Source organism: Stylophora pistillata, chromosome 2 (genome assembly GCF_964205215.1).
Source record: "Stylophora pistillata chromosome 2, jaStyPist1.2, whole genome shotgun sequence".
Classification (NCBI taxonomy): domain Eukaryota; kingdom Metazoa; phylum Cnidaria; class Anthozoa; order Scleractinia; family Pocilloporidae; genus Stylophora; species Stylophora pistillata.
The window spans coordinates 592,447-616,041 of NC_142520.1; the positions used below are offsets into that span (position 1 = coordinate 592,447).

The following is a 23,595-nucleotide window of genomic DNA, read 5'->3' on the forward strand; positions in this document are numbered from 1 at the left end:
CATTCAAGTAGAGAAAACTAACTACCTAACTAAACCAGAATCTAAGATAAAAACTAAAATAATTAGGATGAAAAGAAAACACCTGCTTTTTAAGGAGGCCGTGTGTAAATATAACATACCGCTAATTAAATTGTTTCACTGAATCGAAATTTAGGTTGAAATTTAGGACGAGATTCAGGTTTTCGCCTGACTTCGTCAGAATATCCTTAACACTTAATCATCAAAAGTAATTGGAATCATCGCATTGGTTTCTTTATCCTTCGCATCATTTAACTTCAAATTGCCGAAAATTGAGGCGTGCGCAATCCGTCATCCCCTTCCATCTCCTCCATGTGGACATACTATTTAGCTTACATGACCACCATCACAAGTGTCTTCGAATTGAACAAAATGTTGCAGTCGGTTTGTAGACGTGTTCCTTCTAAGAGATCTCTAACTGCCCAGGTAATTATAAATGTTCATGTCCTCACTTCATAATTTTATTTATATAGACATGCCTTTAATGGAAAACTGTATGGTGAAAATGTGACCACTAACAGCTTTGTTTTGGTTGTATACTTACTCCACACGTGCACGCGTGGAGGTCGATCGCAGAGCTTATTTCCTAAGTTCTGTACTACGCTGTTATCGTGGAATCTCGATGATTTCGTGGAATCTCGACGATTTCCTTATTCTGTCAATCCTCACTGTGCAGGCTTGACCCTGCAAGATGTAAGCTTCCTGCAAGGTTTTATTCGTGTTTAATGAAGATTCGTTAATTGGAGATTAAATAAAGTATATGTATGTATATGTAGGTATGTATGTATGTATGTATGTATGCATGCATGCATGCATGCATGCATGCATGTATGTATGTATGGTGTGTTTTCAAGAATGTTGTAATCTGATTGTGCTGAATTGTGGACGCCTTGTATTCTGCAGCATACACCTTTATTGATATCTAACGGGCTCTACCAGCAACTAAAACTAATCGCTACATCTAGTCACAAGCTCGGCTTATATAGGTGCAGTTGAGAATCTAGAATGTTCCGTAACATTACAATAGATCAACTCTATTTATATAGATTAATTCTGAGGGATGACTCAGCATGACACAGCTATTTTAGAACGTTCTTAAAGGTTACACTACATATGCTTCTCGCTCTATAATACAACGAATACATTTCATGTTACCATGCATCTGTTCAGTTATAGATCAAAGATGACTTCAAAATATGGATTCCTACCCCTACCCCTAACCCTGTAGGAGATGGGACCTCCATTTATTCGTCCCTATCCAAGAAGACTAGAATATCTAACCATTACTTGATGTTATAGAAAGGTAGCATATTCTTCTCAATTATTTTAAGACCTTGAGTGTTGGTCCGGCCGGGGCTTGAACCCTCAACCTCCCGCACAACAGTCCAGTGCTCTATCCACTGAGCTAACCAGGAGGCAGTTAAAGTTCAGCAAATAGCTGGTTTAAATGGGGTCCAAAGTTGTTGGATTGGTGGTATGGCAAAAGAAATGTTTCAATTGAACATTTAGCGCCTACATAAACACTTTTTTTTGTCTTTTTTGTCTCGTAGGAGGCCTCTCTTATATAAGCCTTAAAGTTTCTGGAGGTCCCCTTACCATCCAAAAGTATTGTTTTCTAACAAATATTTATTTATGAATGGCACATAAAATTTATATTTGTGATGTATGATTCAGGGTATCATAAAATCTCTGATTGATAGTTAACTGAGTGTGCTGTTGGAAACAATATGAAATAGGAACACGAGCCTCTCATGTTGTTAAATCTTGAACCAATAGATGTAAACTAATAAATGCAATTTGGTGACTTGCTCTTGATTTCTACACATGATTGATAATGGGTGTTTAGCCCTTGTCAGCTGTCATGCAATATAAACCTCAAGCTCATAATCAAGTTGTTGTTATGACTCACTTCTTCCTCTTTAGTTATGCAAGAGGTTACTGAGTCTAGCAAAAGATGAGGGTCTCACAACTTGCAGTCAAGAAGGTGGCATAAGAAGAATTGTGCTGAACAATCCAAAACGAAGGTAGAGCACTAACTTTTAATTCTCACTGGCAGACATTACAGGGCTGCAGAGTTTCGGGTTCCTGGCTTACACACTTCGGCAACTTGTATGGAACACCTAAATAAAATCAAATTAAATCATTGGTAATGATAACACAACATCCTGCAATCATGAACCTAAAACAAGAGGAATGAAACTACCGTATTGAGTGCTTGCACATCAAAGAAGCTGTTGTTTTGGCTGAGAACATTGCATGGATGCTGAAGCCTTGTGAAAAATTATTATTATCATCATCATTATTATTTTCATCATTATTATTACCATAAGAGTATACCTTTTTTCTCTTCAGGAATGCCCTTTCCTTGAAAATGCTGGATGCAATTAAGTCAAACCTACTTCACCACTTAGACTCTGATTTAAGAGTTATTGTCTTGTCTGCTGAGGGAGGTGTTTTTTCCTCTGGACATGACCTTAAAGAACTGGTAAGGCCTTTGGTCTTGTAGCAAAATTACTAGTTTATTGAGCTGCGTTGGTTTGGTAGAAGACTTGTTTAATAGACTAAAGCTGCCATGCTAGTGAGTAAACTACAAGGGCCCCGTAACCGGGCCACCATTGTCCCAGCATGCAGTAGGCCTAGGACCCATTCCTAACGTACGATACTACAACTTGAAGTTGACAATGAAAGGTATATAAACTGGTTTGGTGAGTTTTGAAAGGCTAAATTTGTCCCTGAGGTTTTTTTTGTTTGATCCTCATCTAAATGAGATCTTTGGTCTTTAAAAATTGGTCATTGAACTTATGTTTTGAAGGAGTGTATAGCTCTTTCAAACAAAATAGAAGACAACAGTTATTATCTGGTGCCAAGAAGTGTTTGAATTATGCAAACTGAGTAGTGAATTGAGTACTGAGTGAGATATTTTGGGCTAAAAATTGCAGACAGAAGAGGAAGGCACAGACCATCATGCACAAGTCTTTCATCGTTGTACTGAAGTCATGAAACTTGTTCAGGTACATGATGCACTAAACAGCAGCTGATAATATTAAATGTTGTCCTATTTGTATACTTCTATAAAAGTAAGACCAAGAGAAATATTAAATATGGTATTGAATGACAAGTAGAAAAATGTAGGTTGCATTTGGAAGCCTTAATACTAAACTGCTTACTAACCTTTTTATTGAATATTTCAGGATATACCTGTACCTGTCATAGCGCAAGTGAATGGTAAGTATAGGGAAGTACATGAACCTGAATGCATCTCAAGATCTTTAGGCAGGAGTGATGTTGAGAAAGTTGTTGTGTCCTACTCAATGTGATTTCTTTATTTCTTGCACAATTCTTCAGTGATTACTAGCTGTGTAAGAAGAGCCATAAGTTCAGAGCCATTTTAAACCACCAAAAAAAAATACACTAAAAAAAAAAACCACTAAATTACCTCTATATGCTTAGAGTAGTACTTTGTATAAGTGAGGGAAGCCTTGCTGAATTGTGTTGGATCATACTAGGAAAAGGGCAGCTCAGCAGATAAAGAGAAATGCATATTCTTGCAACTCTTCATGATAGTTTTGCATCTCTTCATCCTAATATCAGAAAGCATGATCTCCACACTATTCTGTATACCTTTCTTAAGGTTCTGATGCGGAAAATTTGTTTCCCATTCAAGAACTTCTCTAATTGGTGATCATTTCCTTCATTCCTTAATGTGTGATTCAGGGATGAAATTGTAAGAAGGGTTCAATAGTTTAATCTTTTTTAGAGTGGTTTTAAGTAACTTGTTTAACTTGTTTAACTTGTTTTGTGTTCAATTCCAAGGACTTGCAACTGCTGCAGGATGCCAGTTAGTAGCCAGTTGTGATATTGCTGTGGCCTCCACCAAGTCACAATTTGCTACGCCAGGGTAAGTATGCATAGAGCAACGAAACTACAAGAAAAAAAGATCAAGAATACACTTTATACATCATAACATTATAAATTGTTTCACTGACAAAACCACTTGTTCGTGAATGATGTGGCTGTCAATCATTTTTGTAGGTTCATGAGGCATTTTTTGTTTTGTTACCCTGATAACTAAGAGGAAAGAGGCAAATTTTCATAGCACAAAATGAGATTTTTTTACCTCATGTTACCTTTAGAACATCAACACCAAGTAATAAAAACATTACAATTTCCTTCTTGATCTCTTAAGACAGGCAACATTTGTTGCAAGTACAGTTGCTGATACATTTTCATACTGATCATGGCAACTAAAATGGTCACAACTTGGAGTGTGTTCCATATATTTTGAAAGGCTTGGGGTGACTTCATGATTGAGGCAATACAACAATTGCATGTAGAGGCTTCATTTGCTCTGTACATCCACCTCTACTGGTGCATTTCTTAACCAACAATGCTATGTATGAAGTTGATAGAAATAAACAAGGCATGTAGAAACACTATAATTATGAGAATTCACTGTTGCTGTTGTTGTTGTTGTTGTTGTTGTTGTTTTGATAGTGTCAACATTGGGTTGTTTTGTTCAACTCCTGGAGTTGCTTTGGCTCGTGCTGTGCCAAGAAAAGTGGCATTAGAAATGTTATTAACTGGAAACCCTATCGGTGCAGATGGTAAAGGCATTCTTCAATGTTTTTCTGGCTAGAGATTTTTTAGGCTCTTTTAGCAGCATTTGTATGGCTAGTTAGTTCTTCCTCACCTGTTGTATCTTTAGAGAAGGGTTTTGACAACATGATTTAGACCCCTAGCCAGTGAAAAATTGATAATTATTACCCCCCCCCCCCTTATGTTCCTTCCTCTACTAATCCCCTACCCCCTATCTCCCTAACCCCCGCCTTCGGTAAGAAAGTGACTATTCTGCAGTTGATAGCCGGTCGCACTGACAACTCAGTCACCTGATGGAAGGCTGAGTCATGTTAAACCAACAACCGTGTTGTATTATTTTTCCATTTTTTACAGATGCTCTCAAGTCTGGCCTTCTTAGCAAGGTTGTACCTGAGGAAAGCCTTGAAGAAGAAGTCAATGCGATTGCGAATAAGATTGCCTCCCTGAGTCAGCCTGTTGTAGCTATGGGAAAGTCATGTTTCTACTCGCAAACCATGAGGGGACGGGATCAAGCTTATGTGTGAGTGACAGCTAAGAATGACAGAATTCCTCTTCAAATTTCACGCGGAAATGTGAAGCTCTACGATTGGTTGAATTAAATGTTCTATTTTTGTTTTTTCCCCATAGACCCTTTAAGGTATTTTCTACTTAAATTTTAACCATTTAGAACCTATTTTTGTCGTAGTGTCTAATTCCAGGTTAGAGCGCACCATCTCAAGTTGAGTTTCATCAGAACGAAATCATCGATTTGCTGTAGCCAATCAGAACAAAGAAAAGTGTCACTATAAGCCAGTGAGATCTCGAATTGTAAGTTAGTCACTGTCAAAGCGCGGAGAAACGCAAATGAACAAGACCCCATTTGCTTAATTTTGCACCTTGTTTAATAGAGTTACTATACCAAATAATAAAGTGTCGAAGATGCTTTTCGTTTTTCTGTTTAGAAACCAAAACTTAAGTCTTCCTAAAAGGAGAAAATGACCCTAGTGAGGCTTTTAATCAATGTTTGGAGTTACAACTTATCCTTTTTCTGTATTCACGTAGTTGCTAATTTTGTTCCTTTTTAGAGAGGCGGAGGCAGTAATGGTTGAGAACCTGAAACTTCATGATGGGCAAGAAGGAATCAAGGCTTTTCTCCAAAAGAGGAAGCCATCTTGGACACACGCAACTGACTGACATTAGCTGTAGTTAGAAATTAAACAATAATCCATTGCGTTGGTTTCACTTTACTTAGTTACTCTCTGTAATTACTTATTAAAACGAGAGAACGGGAACAAGGTTGATATTCCATCAGTACAAAAAAAAAATCGCTTTACATACCTCAATCATACCTCAATTTAATTTAACGATCTCAGTTTGTTGGAGACAATCAGGCATGTTTGTGGAGGCTGAAAAACTCGCGACACATCAAGACCAAATTCGACGAGCTATACTGGTCTGAGCCAAATTCGAACTCTGAACCTCTTTGGTCAATGATATGATGATGAAGATCGAGATTAATGACATCACAAAGAAACTAAATTATTTTATCCTTTCTTGGATAGAAATTTTAATTATTATTTGTAACTAGATTAACCTGGCAAAATGTTACACCAACGCATACAAATGTTTACTTTAACTATTGTAATGTTTTTGCATGTAACATGTTACAAAAATAAATAAATAAACGGAAATAACGCGACAAACTGATGATGGCATAACTGAGCCATGCCAAGAAATGTCTTCAAAAGTTTTCACAAGAATTTGAAACTTTTTTGAGAATATTAATGGTTAATAAATTGGAATGATACAAATAATTTCTGAAATTTGCAAATCAGTATAAAGCAAGTATTGTTGGCTGAAAAGCCTTGTCCAATATATCTTTCTTAAAGCTAAGCACTTGAAATTATCCAGGATTCGCCATGAGTGGAAAGGTGCAATCCCAACACAAGAAAGAAGTTTTTCCACGCAATAACAAGACAAGAGCAAACAACGCTGTCAAAAGGGAGGCTAAAGTTTAAACCTCAACGTAAAATTCACGACCGAAAGCTGCAAAAAGGGCTCTTTTAATAGCCCATTTCCGAATTGCCTTTAGCCTCTTTTTGAAAGCGAGTCCTGGTGCTCTTCCTTTCGTATGGTAATAAGTTTTCATTCACATGCAAATTAAACTCATTTTCATACGTATGGTTGAGCACCAGGCCTCGTTTTGAAAAAGAGGCCAAACGGAATTCGGAAATGGCCCATTTAGAACACTTACCTTCCTCGTCAGCTAACAGCCCACCCACCTTACAAGTTAAATATACAAAACAGTTGTTGACTAGTTGTTTTCTTCCCGACGACTAACCTTTTTACGTTGTGATGTCAGAAATAAACAGGTTTGCACGCGCTTATATTGACCAATTAGATTCGTTATCTCTATCTGACGTCAACAAGAGCTCCCCAGTGTCTCTCCCAGGGTCCTCTCTCTTCTTCTTTCGAGAGTGGAATATGTAGAGAGGACCCTGGAAACGAGGTCGAATAACCCCACTGGCGTGCGGGAACTTGTGCGCACACTTCATCGTCATTTGTGTCACATTCAGCACACGCACTTAGAGATCGTCCTGGACAGAAAAGGGTCTGTTGATGATCAATCCTGAACTCCAAGATCCACTGTTAACCTGGTCCAGGGAAACGGTTGCTTTAGCGCACGGAATCCTCTGTTTCCGACCGCTGGATAAGGGAATGACTACTCTGGAAACGAAATTGGTCTGTTATTGGTGCGCAGTCGATTGCGCAGTCCACAACACCCCAAAAATAGATGAAAAAAGGTAGTGTTGGTAAATAAACAAATTTTTTTAGCACCATTTTGAAGCGATCCAATCCAACCTCTAAATGGTCAGTAAAAATAATTTGATAGCAGAATAATCCCGTAGCAAGCTCTAGATTTCGTGTTCAAAGAACAGCTGAGAGATTTACTTAAATTCGAAGGATGTAAGCTTGAAACCAAACTTAGTCTTCATTCAGTCGTTTAGCCATCTTCTATGGTTGTGAGGCAGGATTTCAGTGGGGAGGACTGAGGCGATCGTTTGACACGGAAATGAAACGAAACACGCATGCGTATCTGATCGAGTCCTTTTCAGCGAAATTTACATTTCTACACCGGCGCTCGAATTAATGGCTAAAAGTACGTGAAACTGGTAGAATTCTCCACAGGAATTTAAGCAGAGAGATGCAATCTAAGGATATAGTTAGTACGCTAAAGAAATTCGATGCATACCCGAAGACGCTCGAAGATTTTCGAGTGAAAACTTTCGGTGGAGCGGCAGGTAGGCTGACTTTAAATGGATTCAGCTGAGGTAAAATTAGTTAAATACTGCCGCTAAGTGAAAAACAAAGGATTTGTGTGTTAATCTGGTGGGCCTACTGAAATCATCAAAATAACAGGTAGTTTAAAGGTAAACTATTCCATGAGTAGTTGTGGGAAGACCTTTGCAAAGTAAGTTATGCATTGTGTTACGTGGCAATTTGTAGGACGCATGTGTAATTATTATAATGATAACTGTAAAAACAATGTTTTTATGGCTACCCAGTGATCAGGGTCCTAAATAAAGTTTCAAAGCCATTTTTAGGCAGTATTTAGTGACAAACGTGTCGACTGATTGACCCATGCATGTTTTAGTTTCACCTCTTAGCTATCCAACGGTTAGGTTGTCTGACAGTTGGGTTATCCAATCAAATGCGTCCATGTGTTGAGGAGGACTGCATTCATTCTCTAAATCGATAAAACACGTACTTTCTCAAAGAAAGGGATTTTTTTAGAAAAAAAAGTCCTACTTTTTAAACTTAAGTTTAAGGCCATAAGCTCCCCATAACAGTTTTTATTTCCCATTAGTACTATATCTCAGTGCTCTGGTTTAGTTCCTGTAGGAGTGAAAGACCCTCGAGATGTTGAAATTAATGTGTGGGGATAGCGCAGTGGTGAAAGCGCTCATCTCCCACAGTGGTTTCAAAACAAGCTGGCGACAGCCGGAGTTCCGCCGATTACTTGATTGTATGTCACCAGCAGTCTGCTCGTAACAAACAATCTGGGCGTTGTCATAGCCTCCTACTTTTCCAGAGTTGGCCGCCTACTTCAAAACATTTTGAAACCCCTGCTCCCACCACTATGGTCCTGGTTCAGTTCCTGGACCTGTTGTCACATGTGGGTTGAGTTTGTTGTTGGCTCTCATTCTTGGTCCAAGGGCTTTTTGCTGGGTGCTCTGGTTCCTCCTCTTTCCACTAAAACTGACATCCAAATTCCAGTGAACAAGAAGAGCCAAGTTGTGGGATGTTCACTGCTAAATTTTGATCATTATTATATCTATTAAATTTCTCTTCTGATTCTTCTTCAGTGACATTGGTTAGCGGATTGTTGATGTTCCTTTTATTTGTATCAGAATTGAGTTTTTACTTAACAACAGAGGTAAGAGATTCATCAAAGTGGCAGAACATTTATATTAAGTCACTTATAGCTCTAAATGTAAGAAATTTGTATACAAAATTGTTTCTGAACAAAAACTGTGTGGTTCTATGAACTGACAAACTTTTACAATTTTCCGTTTGCAGGTTACACCAGAACTTTATGTTGATACTGCCAGAGGAGAAAAGCTTAGAATTAATGTAGATATCATTTTCTCAAAATTACCCTGTGTTTGTAAGTATTTTTTTTAGTTTTAACTTTGTTGTAGACAACTGATATTATATCAGATAAAAGACTTTCATGCTTGTTCTATGGGGATAAGTTTCTAAAGAAGCTGTGTGGCTACATAAGAGTTCATTTAGGTTTACCGAGGCCAACTGAGTTTATAATGTAAGTTGATCACCATAGAGAGTTTCTTAATCTGACATTTTGAAAATTAGCCCTTTGTCAGAGATCTGAGGGGTAAAATGCTTGAATTGACAGATTTGAAATCTAGCAGAAGTCCATGTCTGACCTGTGGTTTTTGTTTCATGTTTGAATGCTTTTCACAGTCTTCCCAATCTTGATCCACCAGTGGTAGTTAGGGGAAGTGCATGGAAGTATTGAAATGAAGGTCTGATTATTGAAAGAAATACCTCGCCAGAGAGGTGCACCATACGGTTAATAACCTGTAGTCAGATTTTCTTTATTGGAGGGGGGGGGGCAGAAGTTAGTGGCAGAACATCAGGGGTTAGGTATTGCAGTTTTATACTATGCTCCTCTCCAAAGAACATTTGATCATGATGAAAGGTTTGGGAATTTACAATGATCAACAATACATGTGTCAAATGTAGTAAAGGCCTTGTTCTAATCTGTGACCAAGTTATGCAGCCTATAAAAAGAATTCTTTTGTTTAAAAAAGAAAAGTACTGTGGCTAACTTGAAAAACCATGGGATTATATGAAACTTATACAAGTCTGTTTTTTTTTTTTTTTTTTCAGATTTAAGTATCGATGCTATGGATGTATCTGGTGAACAACAGGTGAATTGATTTGAAAATGGTATTAAGTATTTAATGAACTCATTGAGTCCTGTGAGTGACCAGCATCTAATTTTTCCTTACAATATCACCCCTGAATCAAACATTGAGGTCAGGAGAATAAAGGAAATGATCACCAACTATAGAAGTTCTCATTTGTTTAACATATTCTCCTTGTCAGCACCTCAGGAAATGTAGAGAGAACAGTATGGAGAATATGCATGCTGATGTCAGATTGTAAAGTGTTAAAGCGCACCTAAACCCAAAAATTTTTTTTCGCTTAACGAAATAAGCGTATTTTTTGGAGTATTTCTGTGCAAACATTTTTTATTTGCTCAAATCTTCAATTGTCTGTGCCCAGTCAAAATATGGAAAATCGGCCGCCATCTTGCCCCACGGCCGAGTTTATAGAGGAATGGCTCTAGCGGGTAATGTGACGTCAAATCGAGAACACGAAAGTCTGCATTTCACACATTTTCGCTTGTTTAGGAAGGTTGTAGTCGATTTTGTCCGAAAATATGCCGACTAAGTGTGTTATAGGAGGATGTAGCAACGTGCGAAATTTGCAAGAGGGTATCACGCTTCATACGTTCCTCATACAATACACCTGGTCGGCATGTTTCGGACAATATCGACCACAACCTTCCCAAACAAGTGAAAATGTGTGAAAAGCAGACTTTCGTGTTCTTGATTTGACGTCACATTATCCGCTAGAGCCATTCCTCTTTAAACTCGGTTGTGGGGCAAGATGGCGGCCGATTTTCTGTATTTTGACTAGGCACAGAAAATTTAAGATTTAAGCAAATTAAAAAATTTTTGCACAGAAATACTTCAAAAAATAAGCTTATTTCATTAAGCCAAAAAAAAATTTTTGGGTTTAGGTGCACTTTAATTATTAACTATTTATAGCTTTGATTGTGGATCATAATGTCTTTTTTTAGAGCAGTGATGTGATTTAACAGTTACATAATATTTATTTTGCTTACAGATTGATGTAATGCATAGTATATTTAAAACTAGAGTGGATCTGGATGGGAAACCTATTGATGAAAATGCAGAAAAGGGAGGTTGGTGAATAATTAACAATTATTCCACGAGCGCGCGTTGGATATGAGATGATAGATAGCCAACGAGGCGCGTAGCGCCGAGTTGGCTATAATCATCTCATATCCAACAAGCTCAAGTGGAATAATTGTTTTATTAAAAACGTTAAATTAAATTATTAAATTTTATTAAATCTTTAGCTCCCTTTTAATTTTAAGCTGACACGTACGCTTGCCATATTTGTAGATTATGGTATATTAATAAATTGTATTATTATATGGCTGTGTCCCACAAGGACTGGGAACTAGTGAATTCATGAATTTGATTGGCTGAAATCAATATTGAAAGCGGTCTAGATTTTCCCATCTAGACCAGCATCTAGACTGGTCTAGAAAAAAAAGGTACAAAGAATATGAAAAATTGCCTTATAAGACAGCCATATAATAAACATCTTATTAACCGAGCTAGGTTGGTCTGTATGGGAGAATCTTGACCTCGGTTGCTGGTACAGACCTCACTGCATTCGGTCTGTACTGACGACCTTGGTCAAGATTCTTCCATACAGACCTCCCGCTCGGTTAATAAGAACTAATTATTTGAACTGTACTAATTGTCTTTGCAAAATTAAGACTGTTTAGAAATACATTTGATAATAAAAATTAATGGTAAAAAACTACGACGTTTCGAAGTCTGCATGACCTCATTATCAAGTAAAATGTTAAAACTGATGTAAAATTGTAGCTCAGAGATTATATACAAATAAAATGTGATAACTTCATTAGAATAATGAGTGTTCATTGTTATTGGTGTTTAGCGTGTCAGATCGTGCAGTATATGTTTAAATAAATACTTTAGCACGTATTGAGTCAGACTGCGTGTTTAGCTTTGGTTTTTGTTTGCGAATGAATAACATTTCTTGAATTAGGCAGTCCATTTTCCCGCGGCATTTCTTGAGAACGGAAAACATTTCCTCTAGGCTAGTGGGCGCTACACTGTGGGCTTCTTTCAGATGCTTGCCAATGACAGAGGCTTTATGTTCTTCTATGCGTTGATGAAGATGGCGTGTGGTATAACCGATATAATCCGCATCGCACGAATCACATTTAAAAGTGTAAACAACGCATTGGTGGTTAATTAAAGCGGGCTTCTCCTCTTGTATCTTGAGCTTTCCCTCGATCTTACGACTCGTGAAAACTGGTTGTAGGTCAGTTCCGATTTTCCGGCCAAGATCTTTCAGCTGATGTCTTACTGTGTCGGCCGATTTTTGGTCTTTAAATGGTAAAGTTATTCTGACAGGTTTTTGTGTAGCCGCGTCAAGTTCAGTTGGGGTTTCGTGACGGCTTTGGATCGTAGAACTCGTGTACCAGGCGATAGCTGAGTTGATGAGTTTCACTGGGTACTTAAGCTTAGTAAACATCCGCTTGAGATGCTGGCATTCCTTCGTAAAAGATTCTAAGAATAGCAACCAAAGATCAGCTATTTCAGTTCGACGGTCAACTTTATGAGCAGGTGGATGGTGTGGCCATGGGCTCGCCCCTGGGACCCCTTATGGCAAACGCTTTCCTGTGCTCCATTGAAGAACAACTGGATCGCAACAACAAGTTACCAAGTTTCTACAAAAGGTACGTCGATGACACATTAGCCACGATGCCAAATATTCAAGCCGCAACAGCTTTCCTTTCAACATTGAACGAATGCCATCCTGCCATACAGTTCACAATGGAAATTGCTGAAAACAACAAGCTTCCATTCCTCGGTATGATGATTGAGAAAAACGGTTGCCACCTGACAACAAGCGTATATCATAAACCAACTGATACAGGACTGCTCTTACATTACCAGAGCCATGTCGATCAGCGTTACAAAAGATCTCTGCTGAATACAATGCTGAACCGAGCTTACCGCCTGTCATCAACGAAAGAATCTTTTACGAAGGAATGCCAGCATCTCAAGCGGATGTTTACTAAGCTTAAGTACCCAGTGAAACTCATCAACTCAGCTATCGCCTGGTACACGAGTTCTACGATCCAAAGCCGTCACGAAACCCCAACTGAACTTGACGCGGCTACACAAAAACCTGTCAGAATAACTTTACCATTTAAAGACCAAAAATCGGCCGACACAGTAAGACATCAGCTGGAAGATCTTGGCCGGAAAATCGGAACTGACCTACAACCAGTTTTCACGAGTCGTAAGATCGAGGGAAAGCTCAAGATACAAGAGGAGAAGCCCGCTTTAATTAACCACCAATGCGTTGTTTACACTTTTAAATGTGATTCGTGCGATGCGGATTATATCGGTTATACCACACGCCATCTTCATCAACGCATAGAAGAACATAAAGCCTCTGTCATTGGCAAGCATCTGAAAGAAGCCCACAGTGTAGCGCCCACTAGCCTAGAGGAAATGTTTTCCGTTCTCAAGAAATGCCGCGGGAAAATGGACTGCCTAATTCACGAAATGTTATTCATTCGCGAACAAAAACCAAAGCTAAACACGCAGTCTGACTCAATACGTGCAAAAGTATTTATTTAAACATATACTGCACGATCTGACATGCTAAACACCAATAACAATGAACACTCATTATTCTAATGAAGTTATCACATTTTATTTGTATATAATCTCTGAGCTACAATTTTACATCAGTTTTAACATTTTACTTGATAATGAGGTCATGCAGACTTCGAAACATCGTAGTTTTTTATCAAAAATTAAGACTTTTGTGTTTAATCTACATGAATGCACATTTTTATATTTTTTCTCTCTCTCTTAAACAGATCTTGGTGATAAAAGCCACGAGGCTAAAGAATTACTTGAGGTGCATTAAATTAACTTTGTTCTGATGTGAAAAAGTTTGTTTTATTTCCATAACATCACAGTTGGGTTATTACACACGTAATCTGAAAGGAACTGAAAGTCCAGACTTGCTTAATTTACAACGAAGTTATTTCCTTTACAGCTTGATCCCAATAGGTGTGAATCTTGTTATGGTGCTGAGACAGTTGGAAAAACTTGTTGCAATACATGTGAAGATGTAAGGGAAGCCTACAGAAGGAAAGGATGGGCCCTATCAGAAATAGACAACATCAAACAGGTACCTGTCTTTCAATGAAGCTTTCCCAGCTTAAACACAAAGGTGCGCCATATAAGGAAGTCTTCCCCGGGAAGACCTAGGCTCATTTGTCACTCACCGTTGACGTGTGTGGGTCAAATTCAAATGCTGGTAGACGAACAAAAGGAGCTAATGAGATATCTATTGTTTACTTCCACCAGCATGGTGGCTTGAGGTAACGTGCGAACCACCTACTTCGATATCAAACTTACCGCCACAAATAAAGACAGTTTCCATTGGAGAAAGGATGTACAAATCTCAAAACTTCTTGTATCATGATAAAGACATAAAACAATTTTGAGGAATGCGCTCGCTGTTTGCTGCTTTGGAGTAGCTGTAGCTCAAGCTGACTTGACTCTAAGAGTTCTACATCACACGACGTTTGATTGACAAATGGTCCAGTGGGACCTAAGGCTCCTTTTATAGTGTGCCTTCATGTTTAAATTCTCTGTTGTTCCCAGAGCTGCATTGTTTAATCTGGAGATCTAGATTCAAGTTTGAGCCTTTTTTGCATTCTTAATCCTTAATCATTTCTTTTAATGTAGTCATTTTTATGCAGTAGTATTAAAACTGCAATTCCCATAACTTTAAACTTCAGTGTCTTAGAGAAGGTTGGAAAGACAAACTTCAAGAGCAGAAGAATGAAGGCTGTTTAGTAACAGGCCATCTGGAAGTTAACAAGGTTCGTCATGAAATTTACTTGAAGATAAAGTTTGAGAGTATTCTTTTTCCACACAACATCTTACAAATTTCCTCTCATTGTGCAGAAATGCTGGTTCATTCAGTTTTGTTGTAATTTCTACCATGGTAGGTGGCTGGGAACTTTCACTTTGCCCCAGGAAAAAGTTTTCAACAGCACCATGTTCATGGTAGGGTAAAGTGATGATATTATCTGTGGTTCCTTTTTTTTTTTTTTTTTTCCTAAACTGAGCTGAACTGAACTATACCTGTACCTGTCTTTACAAACTATTACTACTGGTATATCATGTAAACAAATGCATGAATGAGTAAAGGAATTCAATGGGTAAATAAGTGGATAAATAAAATGAATGAATGAATAAATAAGGAAATAGGATGAAAATGAATAGATCATGAAAACACAAAGTTACTAACAAATAATAAATAAATGAAATATGTTGGGGGATCTACAGTATTAAGTGATGATCAAGGGATGAAAAGTTGGCTTGTTTTTTTTTTAATCATTTAAGGATCAGCCAGAGTTCCATTGGCAGCTATGAAGCAGTACAAATCTTACCAAAAAGTATACTAATGGACAGTTGCCATTGAAATAGCATGGCATTGGAATCAGACCTAATTAGTCAATGTTCACAATTTTTTTTTCAAAGCACAAGGAAAAGTCGGCATGGTATGCTCAGTCTGAGCAGAGAGGTGCATGTCTTGAGTCATTCCAAATGATTGTTTTTTGTTTACTTGAGGGTGTTGTGATCATTGTCTTTGACAATGTAGTCATTGGCAAAAAGGGAAGCAAATTTTTCTCAGAGCGTAAAAAATAACCTGGCATTTGGGGTCAGTTAAGTTTGCAGCTAGGCCAACAACTTTATTTCTTTGTTTACATTGTTCGAAGAACAAAAAGTTACTGTGCTGCACTGCACTGTACTGTATTGTACTGCACTGTGCTGCACTGTACTGTATTGTACTGCACTGTACTGCACTGTGCTGCAGTGCACTGCACTGTACTGTATTGTACTGCACTGTACTGCACTGAGCTGCACTGGACTGCACTGTGCTGCACTGCACTGTATTGTACTGCACTGTGCTGCACTGCACTGTACTGTACTGCACTGAGCTGCACTGGACTGCACTGCACTGTACTGCACTGTGCTGCACTGTACTGTACTGCACTGAGCTGCACTGGACTGCACTGCACTGTACTGCACTGTGCTGCACTGTACTGTATTGTACTGTACTGCACTGAGCTGCACTGGACTGCACTGCACTGTGCTGCACTGTACTGTACTGTATTGTACTGCACTGTACTGCACTGAGCTGCACTGGACTGCACTGTGCTGCACTGCACTGTACTGTACTGCACTGAGCTGCACTGTGCTGCACTGCACTGTACTGTATTTTACTGCACTGTGCTGCACTGTAATGTATTGTACTGCACTGTGCTGCACTCCACTGTACTGTATTGTACTGCACTGTGCTGCACTGTAATGTATTGTACTGCACTGTGCTGCACTCCACTGTACTGTATTGTACTGCGCTGTGCTGCACTGTACTACAATGTACTGTATTGTACTGTATTGTACTGCACTGTGCTGCACTGCACTGTACTGTATTGTACTGCACTGTGTTGTACTGCACTGTACTGTATTGTACTGCACTGCACTGTACTGTATTGTACTGCACTGTGCAGCACTGCACTGTACTGCACTGGACTGCACTGTGCTGCACTGTGTATACTAAAATAGGTAAATTTATGCCTGCACTGTAGCTCACTGTTTCTACAAAAATTTAAATGCAATCCAGTACAATAAAACCACTTTACTCTTCCTTAATGTAATCTAAATCTTCAAGACACATTTAAACCTTATCTTGTAAACACAAGTTTATGAATTTAAAGACATTTGGTGCACCTCAGGTAGTGTTAAACAAATAATTAAAATCTAATTAACTTGATATGTTCAAATCTTAAATATGAAATTTTTCTGCTGAGTGCCAAATTACTGAACAAAGTTTCAACATCAATAAATGTCAAATTTGTTAATTTTTTCGTGATTAAGTGCATTTCAACCAAGATAATTATTGTTCAGTGTGCACCTCATACCTAACATTATTCATTACCTCATTAACACACGTCTCTCATATAACCATTTGCCCTTTGCAGTCTCCATTCTCAAGTTAAGCTCAGGGGGAAATGTTATTAAACTGAATAGTAAGTAAATGGCTGTTATATTGTGCTAAACTGGAGTGCAAGGCAGTCATTTCTTCCCAGACAGTCATTTACACGAAGTGTTTTACACTTAAGGCAAATGTGATTCCTCCTCCACAGCTTTTGGTGCAAGCACAACTGAGGCACTGGCATAAACATTTGCACAAATAGTATTGCAATATGGTGAAGGGGCTGTCTTCTGCTGCATAGAAATGAATGCAATGCACACCTCACACTTTTGCTGTCTAAGGCTTTACACTGATAAATTAAAATGCCTATAGATATTTTTAAAGTTTGAATTACTGGTACAATATAATAAGTTAGGTACCCATGTTCTTAAATACACCTATAAACTTTAAAAAGAGGTAAATATAACTCAGGAAATGTTGTCTAACTTAAAACCCTGAAAGTTTACTTTTTGTTTCAACTTTAACTTCCTGGTTCTGAAATCAGAAATACAAACATATAGTAACAGCAATGGCAAATAATTTAATTGTAGTGTAACAAAGTTAACAATGAACAAGAATATCTTTGTTAGACATTCTCTGCTCAGACTGGGTAAACCTTTTCAAACAAAACAAATTGAAAGAAATTAACAAACAGGGCTTTAAATATCTGCATAGTTTTCAGTTTTATTATTAAGATTTAGTGGCAAGTTTACTAAAAAATATAAGAAAAAAAGAAAGGAAACTAAAAAATGCTTGTGTTTATAATACACCATTTATCACCCTTTTTTTTTTTGAAAACAAACAAACAGTGCATGACACAATTTTGTATACCTCCTTTTGATGATTTACTTGAGACTTATGTCATGCTTTATTGGACAGTTGATAGTCATAAAAACCACATTTAGGTCTTAGTCAGTCCTTAAATAGGGAGCTACTTGAATTCATTATCAAATTTTTAAGAACATGGGGTGTTTATGTATTGTTACATCTACCAGAGCACATTTGGCATTGGTTACAGAGGATTCTGCCCTCCAGGGAATATTTTCATAAATTGCTAAGCTCAAAGGGTTATGCTGGCCAAGTTTGATATATCAACTATCAACTCTGTTTGTTCTTTTTTTTTATGTCATTAGTGCATGATTTACAGCCATTTGGATCCACTCAGGTATGTGTTGTATTCAAGATATCAATTAAAAAGTTCATCTACTGAACATCCATTTTTGTTAATTAGGTTGTTAAATCAAAATAAAAGTTGTGTTAGTTTTGAGATTTTTAGATTACCGGTATGTGTATAATATCTCCAACTATGATAATACCTAAGATCCAATTCAATTAAGCCAAAATGAAACCAACACCAGTTCAAGGAACAATTTTGTTCCTAAGGTCCTCTTGCAAGAAAAGAATGTAGAGAATCTTAGAGCAAGGTGATCAAAGTGAAGTTACAGTGGGCGTCCACAGAAAGTCCAAGGTAGCTTTGTTTGCAAGCAATGTCACATAGAAATCGTAGGCTCAACTGTTTCAAGAAACAGGTCGCAGTTTAAATTGCGCTCCTATTCCATAAATATTCACACAAAATCAAAAAACAAGTTTTGTTTTTGTTTTAGTTTAACCTGTCTCATCATATTCGCCACCTTTCATTTGGCCATGAATACCCTGGAATAAAACATCCCTTAGATGATACGTATATTTCTGCAGAAGATGGTAAGTTTGCTGTAAATATTTCTCCTCCGTTTCTTTACCATTTAATAAAAATATCTCGTAAAACTCATTTTATACTAAGGTAAATGTTTCCTCTAGACCTTTCCTGTTTTTTGTAGCTAGCGCATGGCTTTTTGTAATAGTATTGAAAAGATTTTTTGAGTTATTAACGTATTCTTCACTTCTTTCATTGTTCATGGCTGCAGCAGGAAGTATGTACCAATACTTTGTGAAGATTGTCCCAACCACCTACCGGAAGTTAAATGGCGAGGTTAGAGTAGCAGACTGGTATTTTATAGTTTTTGATCTGAGATAGAAAGAAGTACTAGAAAGGGGGCTGACTAGAAGGGCAGCTATTTACTAAATAAACCCCTTCGGGCGGCTGGTATGTCGGCTGATAATGTCCGCGGCTGAGAGATTGTACGAAAAATGAATATTTGGCGGAGAAGCGAAGCTTTGTGGGCAAATATGAAATTTTGAGGACAATCTCTCAGCCAAGGACATTATCAGCCGACATACCAGCAAGCCAGAACGGGGTTTATTTATTTTACAACCCCCCCCCCCCCCCCCATTAATTTTCACATCGCAATTAAACTGCGCGTAACTGACACAGTCAAAAAGCCAGTGGTGATCTGATGGCGAATGCGCGTGATTGACGAAAGCAAGCAAAAAAAAAGCGAGTTTGGTTTCCTTCCATGTAAATAGGAGAACGGAAAAGTTGAAACTCTGGTGTTGACTATGTTTCTTTTTCACGGGAAAAATCGGAGGACAAATATCGACGCGGACGGGGGTTATTGCGTGATAACTGTCCTGTGATTTTGCACCACGTGACGTAAAGTAACCAATAAAATCGCGCTAAAATTAATGAGTGGGTTATAAAGCTAAATGGATCGGTTTTGGTATTTGAACAGTTGACGTCCTGTAATTACAGTACAAAGGAGATGGAGAAAGGGTCCTTTTCTGTGGTTATATTTTCTTCAGTTTCATGTCTACGTACGTAACAATGCCTCTTGATGTTGCAAGCAACATGTATCTTGAGTCTTTGAATAATTCTTTTGGTTTCTTTTGTGGGATGTCTTTACAGGTTGTAAAAACTAACCAGTTCTCGGTCACCAAGCACAAGAGAGTGATAAGACAGGTGTCTGGTGAACATGGTCTTCCAGGTATGGTTTACTGTACATCTCTGTTTCGTTTTTCTAGCCAGTTTGAAGTCAAAATCCTCTTTTGTGAAAATTTGGGGAGGGGGGTACTTACGATTACCCAGCAATTCTTTCAGGGGTAGCAATACTTTCAGTCTCTTTTTGTTGTAGAAACTGGGGTAAGCTTTAGGAATGTTGTGGTCCAAAAACGACAGCAACCAACCCTTTCTGCTGCTTTTCTTTTAAGGTGTTTTTGTTTTATATGAATTCTCTCCGATGGTGGTACAGTACACAGAGAGCAGAAGGTAAGTTTGTTTTTGTTTTGTTTTGTATATTCCTTTGGTGGTGATACACTCGCCTCGTTAATTTATTCAAGCCGAACCTGTATGTTTATCCCCAATAAACGTCTGATTAATGCTGGTGTCTTTGTCTTTGATTTCCTCGTTTGCCCCACTGGAATTTCAGATTTCCCGCAGAACTTTATTTATTTATTTATTATTTATTTATTTAATGATTTGTACCAAGTACTTGAGCAGAAACAATAGGACATGCGTCCCCTACGAGGTTTAAGCTCCAACAAACCTACCCATCCCACCCCAGGGTAGGACATCCATCACATCTCATGGATGGGAAATTAACGTCTCCTAACCCTAACCCTGCAGGAGACGGAACCTCCATTTATTCGTCCCTATCCGAGAAGACTAGAATATCTAACCATTTCTTGATGATATAGAAAGGTAGCATATTCTTCTCAATTATTTTAAGACCTTGAGTGTTGGTCCGGCCGGGGCTCGAACCCTCGACCTCCCGCACAACAGTCCAGCGCTCTATCCATTGAGTTAACCGGGAGGTTAGGGTGCCTCGTGCATTAACTATGTGTTGGCATTTCTGTACGTGTGCCCTTGTTTCGGAAGGCGCACTTTCAATTTATCTTTCTCTTCTATTACTTTCAGATCTTTTATGCATTTTCTTACCGGAGTCTGTGCTATCGTTGGTGGTATTTTCACAGGTACGATGTTAGTGAGGTAATTCGAACCTATCTTAGTAAGAGACCAGGTAATTTGGTTATATCAACTAAGTTGAAATTGTAAATTGGTCGCCGTAGCGAATAAAAAAGCTGACGTTTCGAGCGTTAGCCCTTCGTCAACGAGGAAAACACGAATAAATGAATGGAATGAAAAGCGTTCGTTGATACCTGTGGGATTAAGAGTGCCGATTTGAAAGATAAACTTTTGTTCAAGAGTTTTGCGGCTTTCCGTGTTGCCTAAATGTAAGGAAAGACCGCCGATTGCCATATGTTGTTTAGAATGATTAGGTAAATTAAAGTGTCTAGCGACTGGTTTTGATGCGTCCTTGTCATTCCTTTCTACGTCGCGAAGGTGTACTCGGAATCGGTCACCTAGTCGTCTTCCTGTTTCGCCGATGTATAACTTTGCAAAAAGTTGTACATAGGCGATGTTTTTCCTCGTCGCCATGTTCCCACCAATGGCGTAGCTCCGCTTTTCTGCATATAAACCCACATACAACCCACAATTCCTCCATTCGCTCTGACGAAGGGCTAACGCTCGAAACGTCAGCTTTTTTATTTGCTACGGTAGCCAATTTACAATTTCAACTTAGTTGATATAACTAAATTACCTTGTTACCCCCACCGACGCAGCGCCACAGTTTCTTCAGAAATTTTCAGCCTTCATTATTAGTAAGAGACCAGCGAAGAAAATGGGTGAGCTTCTTTAAGTATCTGTGGTGCTGCGTCTGGGGAAGGGGGGGTATATAAGATGATTTGGTTTAATGGACTGAGTTGTTTATATAAATTGGCTACCTTTAATTGTTTCTAGAGCTGACGTTGCGTCCACCCGGTTAGCTCAATTGGTCAGAGCGCCGGATTGTGTTGTGCGGGAGGTCGAGGGTTCGAGTTTACCTTTCTAACCTCAAATTTCTCCTATCTTTCACAGTTGCTGGACTCGTAGACTCTATGATTTACCATTCAGCGCGAGCATTGCAAAAGAAAATTGACCTGGGAAAAGCAAGCTAACGTATTTTGAAGAATGGTTGTTACGTGACCGGACCCGATGCAGCAGTGTTGCGTCACTGAATACCAGTAGACTTGGCGTGATATAACGGCGAGCGGTACAAACTGTCCTCGGCTACCCAGAACATTTTGGAAATTTCAAGGCAGTAGAATTAGAAAATATATGTACGGACAAGTTTTATATGGATATACATGTATAGTAATTTTCAACACTGGTGTAGTTTTTTTACCCTTAAAACTCCCAAAAGATATGAACATGTTACGTCTCCCTATAATATCCATTCGCTATCTACCGAACAGGCCGTGAAAATACTTATCAGGTAGAAGTTGGTATCTTGATCTAATACTTAATTCTCGCAATCAACTTATAAGGAAATGTGTAGCGACTAGAGGGGAGAATTTACAAGCAGATCTTGGGAGTTCAAGGATGTTAAACGAAAACATCTCGCTTTTGAATCAGACCGTGTCAGTGACTCGCATGCCACCTTTAAAAGCAACTATACTTAATTTATGTAGCTGTATTACTTTTCTTATTCTCGGGGTGTTAGTCAGGGACTAACAACGAAATACCATTTGGATGTCCGTGACTTAACGTTTCATTGGCTTTCTTGGGGACATTCTCACTAAGGACTATGAAAATATTATTGAATGTGTCAATTGTAATTGATGTAAATCGTTGGTGGCCAATGTGGTTGTTGGTTTCTTTGACGCGTGATGAAGACATTAAAAAATTAAACAAAATTTACGATGACTTAATTGGATACAATTGACATGATCATTTTTTGTGTGTACTGATATTTTAAATCTTGCAATTACCAAGATGTGTAGTCTAATAGTCCAAAATTACACACACAAAAAAAAAAGCCTGAAAAATTCGGTGTTGCCCCGGCGTGAAAAACTAAAACTTGTAATTGAGTGATTATTATCCCTTTGCCGTAAAAAATTAAAGGGTGTGTTTTAAACATTATTTCCTGTTGTGACTTCAAAGCTTTTATTGCCAGATTACGGGTCCATCGGAGAAATCCAGGATTCTATGGGGTTTCCTTTAGTTCGCTCTGTGATTGGTCCAGTAAACTCGCGCCACTTTCTCAACCAATCAGATGTTGAACTGAAATAAATCACGACTTGGTCGCCGGCGTTTTCCCGCCCTTGGGATTGTTAGGTTGTTGTTGTTGTGAGTTCTCATTTACGTTTCTACTTAATGGCTATCGTGTTACTTTAGCTTTGGTTCTACGAAATTCAATCGAAAAGCGTTCTCTAAGCATTCAGCAATCAAACACCAGAATCAAAATAAGGAAGAGGCATGAAACTAGTTACCTGAGAAGTGGTGGAACCTTTTTAAACCCTGTTGCATGCATCTTGAGTGGATACTAACTTGTTCGATGCTTAGACCTGGAGAAGAATTCAATGTCCCTAATCCTAATCACAAATGGCAAATACATCCTTAAGCGGAAGACTGGGTGAAATGTTTGGATATCAGTTCATGCTTTTGGTTAACCTTGCTTGTCCCATGTAATAACACCTGCCCTAATGAAAGACTAACGCTCAAAACGTCAGTGATTAAACTCGTTACAAATTTACATTATCAACTCAGTTGATAAAACCAAAATTACCTTGTTATTCTCCCCCACTGACGCAGTACCACAGTTCCTTCGGAAACCTCCCCCCTTTATCACA

At 38.4% G+C, this 23,595-nt stretch overlaps 2 protein-coding genes and 1 long non-coding RNA gene across 7 annotated transcripts; 2 read left to right on the top strand and 1 right to left on the bottom strand.

The window, feature by feature from the left end:
* The first annotated feature begins 297 nt into the window (after window positions 1-297).
* Window positions 298-6,296, top strand: LOC111333656 (enoyl-CoA hydratase domain-containing protein 3, mitochondrial). 3 transcript variants are annotated; one of them, XM_088747607.1, is made up of 10 exons: window positions 339-444; window positions 1,350-1,492; window positions 1,942-2,042; window positions 2,371-2,503; window positions 2,958-3,029; window positions 3,210-3,243; window positions 3,832-3,916; window positions 4,513-4,622; window positions 4,969-5,134; window positions 5,679-6,296. In XM_088747607.1, exons 2-10 carry the CDS (start codon window positions 1,466-1,468, stop codon window positions 5,785-5,787), a joined length of 837 nt encoding a protein of 278 aa, XP_088603733.1. In that variant the 5' UTR covers window positions 339-444; window positions 1,350-1,465; the 3' UTR covers window positions 5,788-6,296. The 3 variants fall into 3 exon arrangements, with proteins under 3 accessions (XP_022795015.2, XP_088603733.1, XP_022795016.1); XM_022939280.2 differs by lacking the exon at window positions 1,350-1,492 and having other exon boundaries at window positions 298-444; XM_022939281.2 differs by lacking the exon at window positions 339-444 and having other exon boundaries at window positions 462-1,492.
* Window positions 3,313-7,180, bottom strand: LOC148736577 (uncharacterized). Its single transcript, XR_015996261.1, has 2 exons — window positions 6,848-7,180; window positions 3,313-3,940 (listed from the first exon to the last, which is right to left on the bottom strand). It is a non-coding gene; the product is annotated as an uncharacterized LOC148736577 (long non-coding RNA).
* Window positions 7,181-7,255: 75 nt separating this feature from the next.
* On the top strand, window positions 7,256-22,885 carry LOC111333650 (endoplasmic reticulum-Golgi intermediate compartment protein 3). 3 transcript variants are annotated; one of them, XM_088747606.1, is made up of 17 exons: window positions 7,256-7,397; window positions 8,961-9,031; window positions 9,175-9,262; window positions 10,009-10,049; window positions 11,035-11,113; window positions 13,871-13,911; window positions 14,053-14,187; window positions 14,804-14,887; window positions 15,017-15,074; window positions 17,057-17,104; window positions 18,183-18,214; window positions 18,654-18,750; window positions 18,954-19,018; window positions 19,832-19,910; window positions 20,134-20,191; window positions 20,840-20,895; window positions 21,842-22,885. In XM_088747606.1, exons 1-17 carry the CDS (start codon window positions 7,388-7,390, stop codon window positions 21,919-21,921), a joined length of 1,122 nt encoding a protein of 373 aa, XP_088603732.1. In that variant the 5' UTR covers window positions 7,256-7,387; the 3' UTR covers window positions 21,922-22,885. The 3 variants fall into 3 exon arrangements, with proteins under 3 accessions (XP_088603732.1, XP_088603729.1, XP_088603731.1); XM_088747603.1 differs by lacking the exon at window positions 7,256-7,397 and adding an exon at window positions 7,686-7,895; XM_088747605.1 differs by lacking the exons at window positions 7,256-7,397; window positions 17,057-17,104 and adding an exon at window positions 7,687-7,895.
* The last annotated feature ends 710 nt before the right edge of the window (window positions 22,886-23,595 follow it).

What these genes read in the sequence shown, in the direction of transcription:
- LOC111333650 (XM_088747603.1), top strand. Translation starts at nt 7,799, where the DNA reads ATGCAATCTAAGGATATAGTTAGTACGCTAAAGAAATTCGATGCATAC. An exon ending in GCCATCTGGAAGTTAACAAG is followed by an intron (nt 14,888 to 15,016) that starts GTTCGTCATGAA and finishes CTACCATGGTAG; the next exon opens with GTGGCTGGGAACTTTCACTT. An exon ending in TCAACAGCACCATGTTCATG is followed by an intron (nt 15,075 to 17,056) that starts GTAGGGTAAAGT and finishes TGCCCTTTGCAG; the next exon opens with TCTCCATTCTCAAGTTAAGC.
- LOC111333656 (XM_022939280.2), top strand. Translation starts at nt 331, where the DNA reads ATGTGGACATACTATTTAGCTTACATGACCACCATCACAAGTGTCTTC. An exon ending in AGAGATCTCTAACTGCCCAG is followed by an intron (nt 445 to 1,941) that starts GTAATTATAAAT and finishes CTTCCTCTTTAG; the next exon opens with TTATGCAAGAGGTTACTGAG. An exon ending in AAGTCATGAAACTTGTTCAG is followed by an intron (nt 3,030 to 3,209) that starts GTACATGATGCA and finishes TGAATATTTCAG; the next exon opens with GATATACCTGTACCTGTCAT.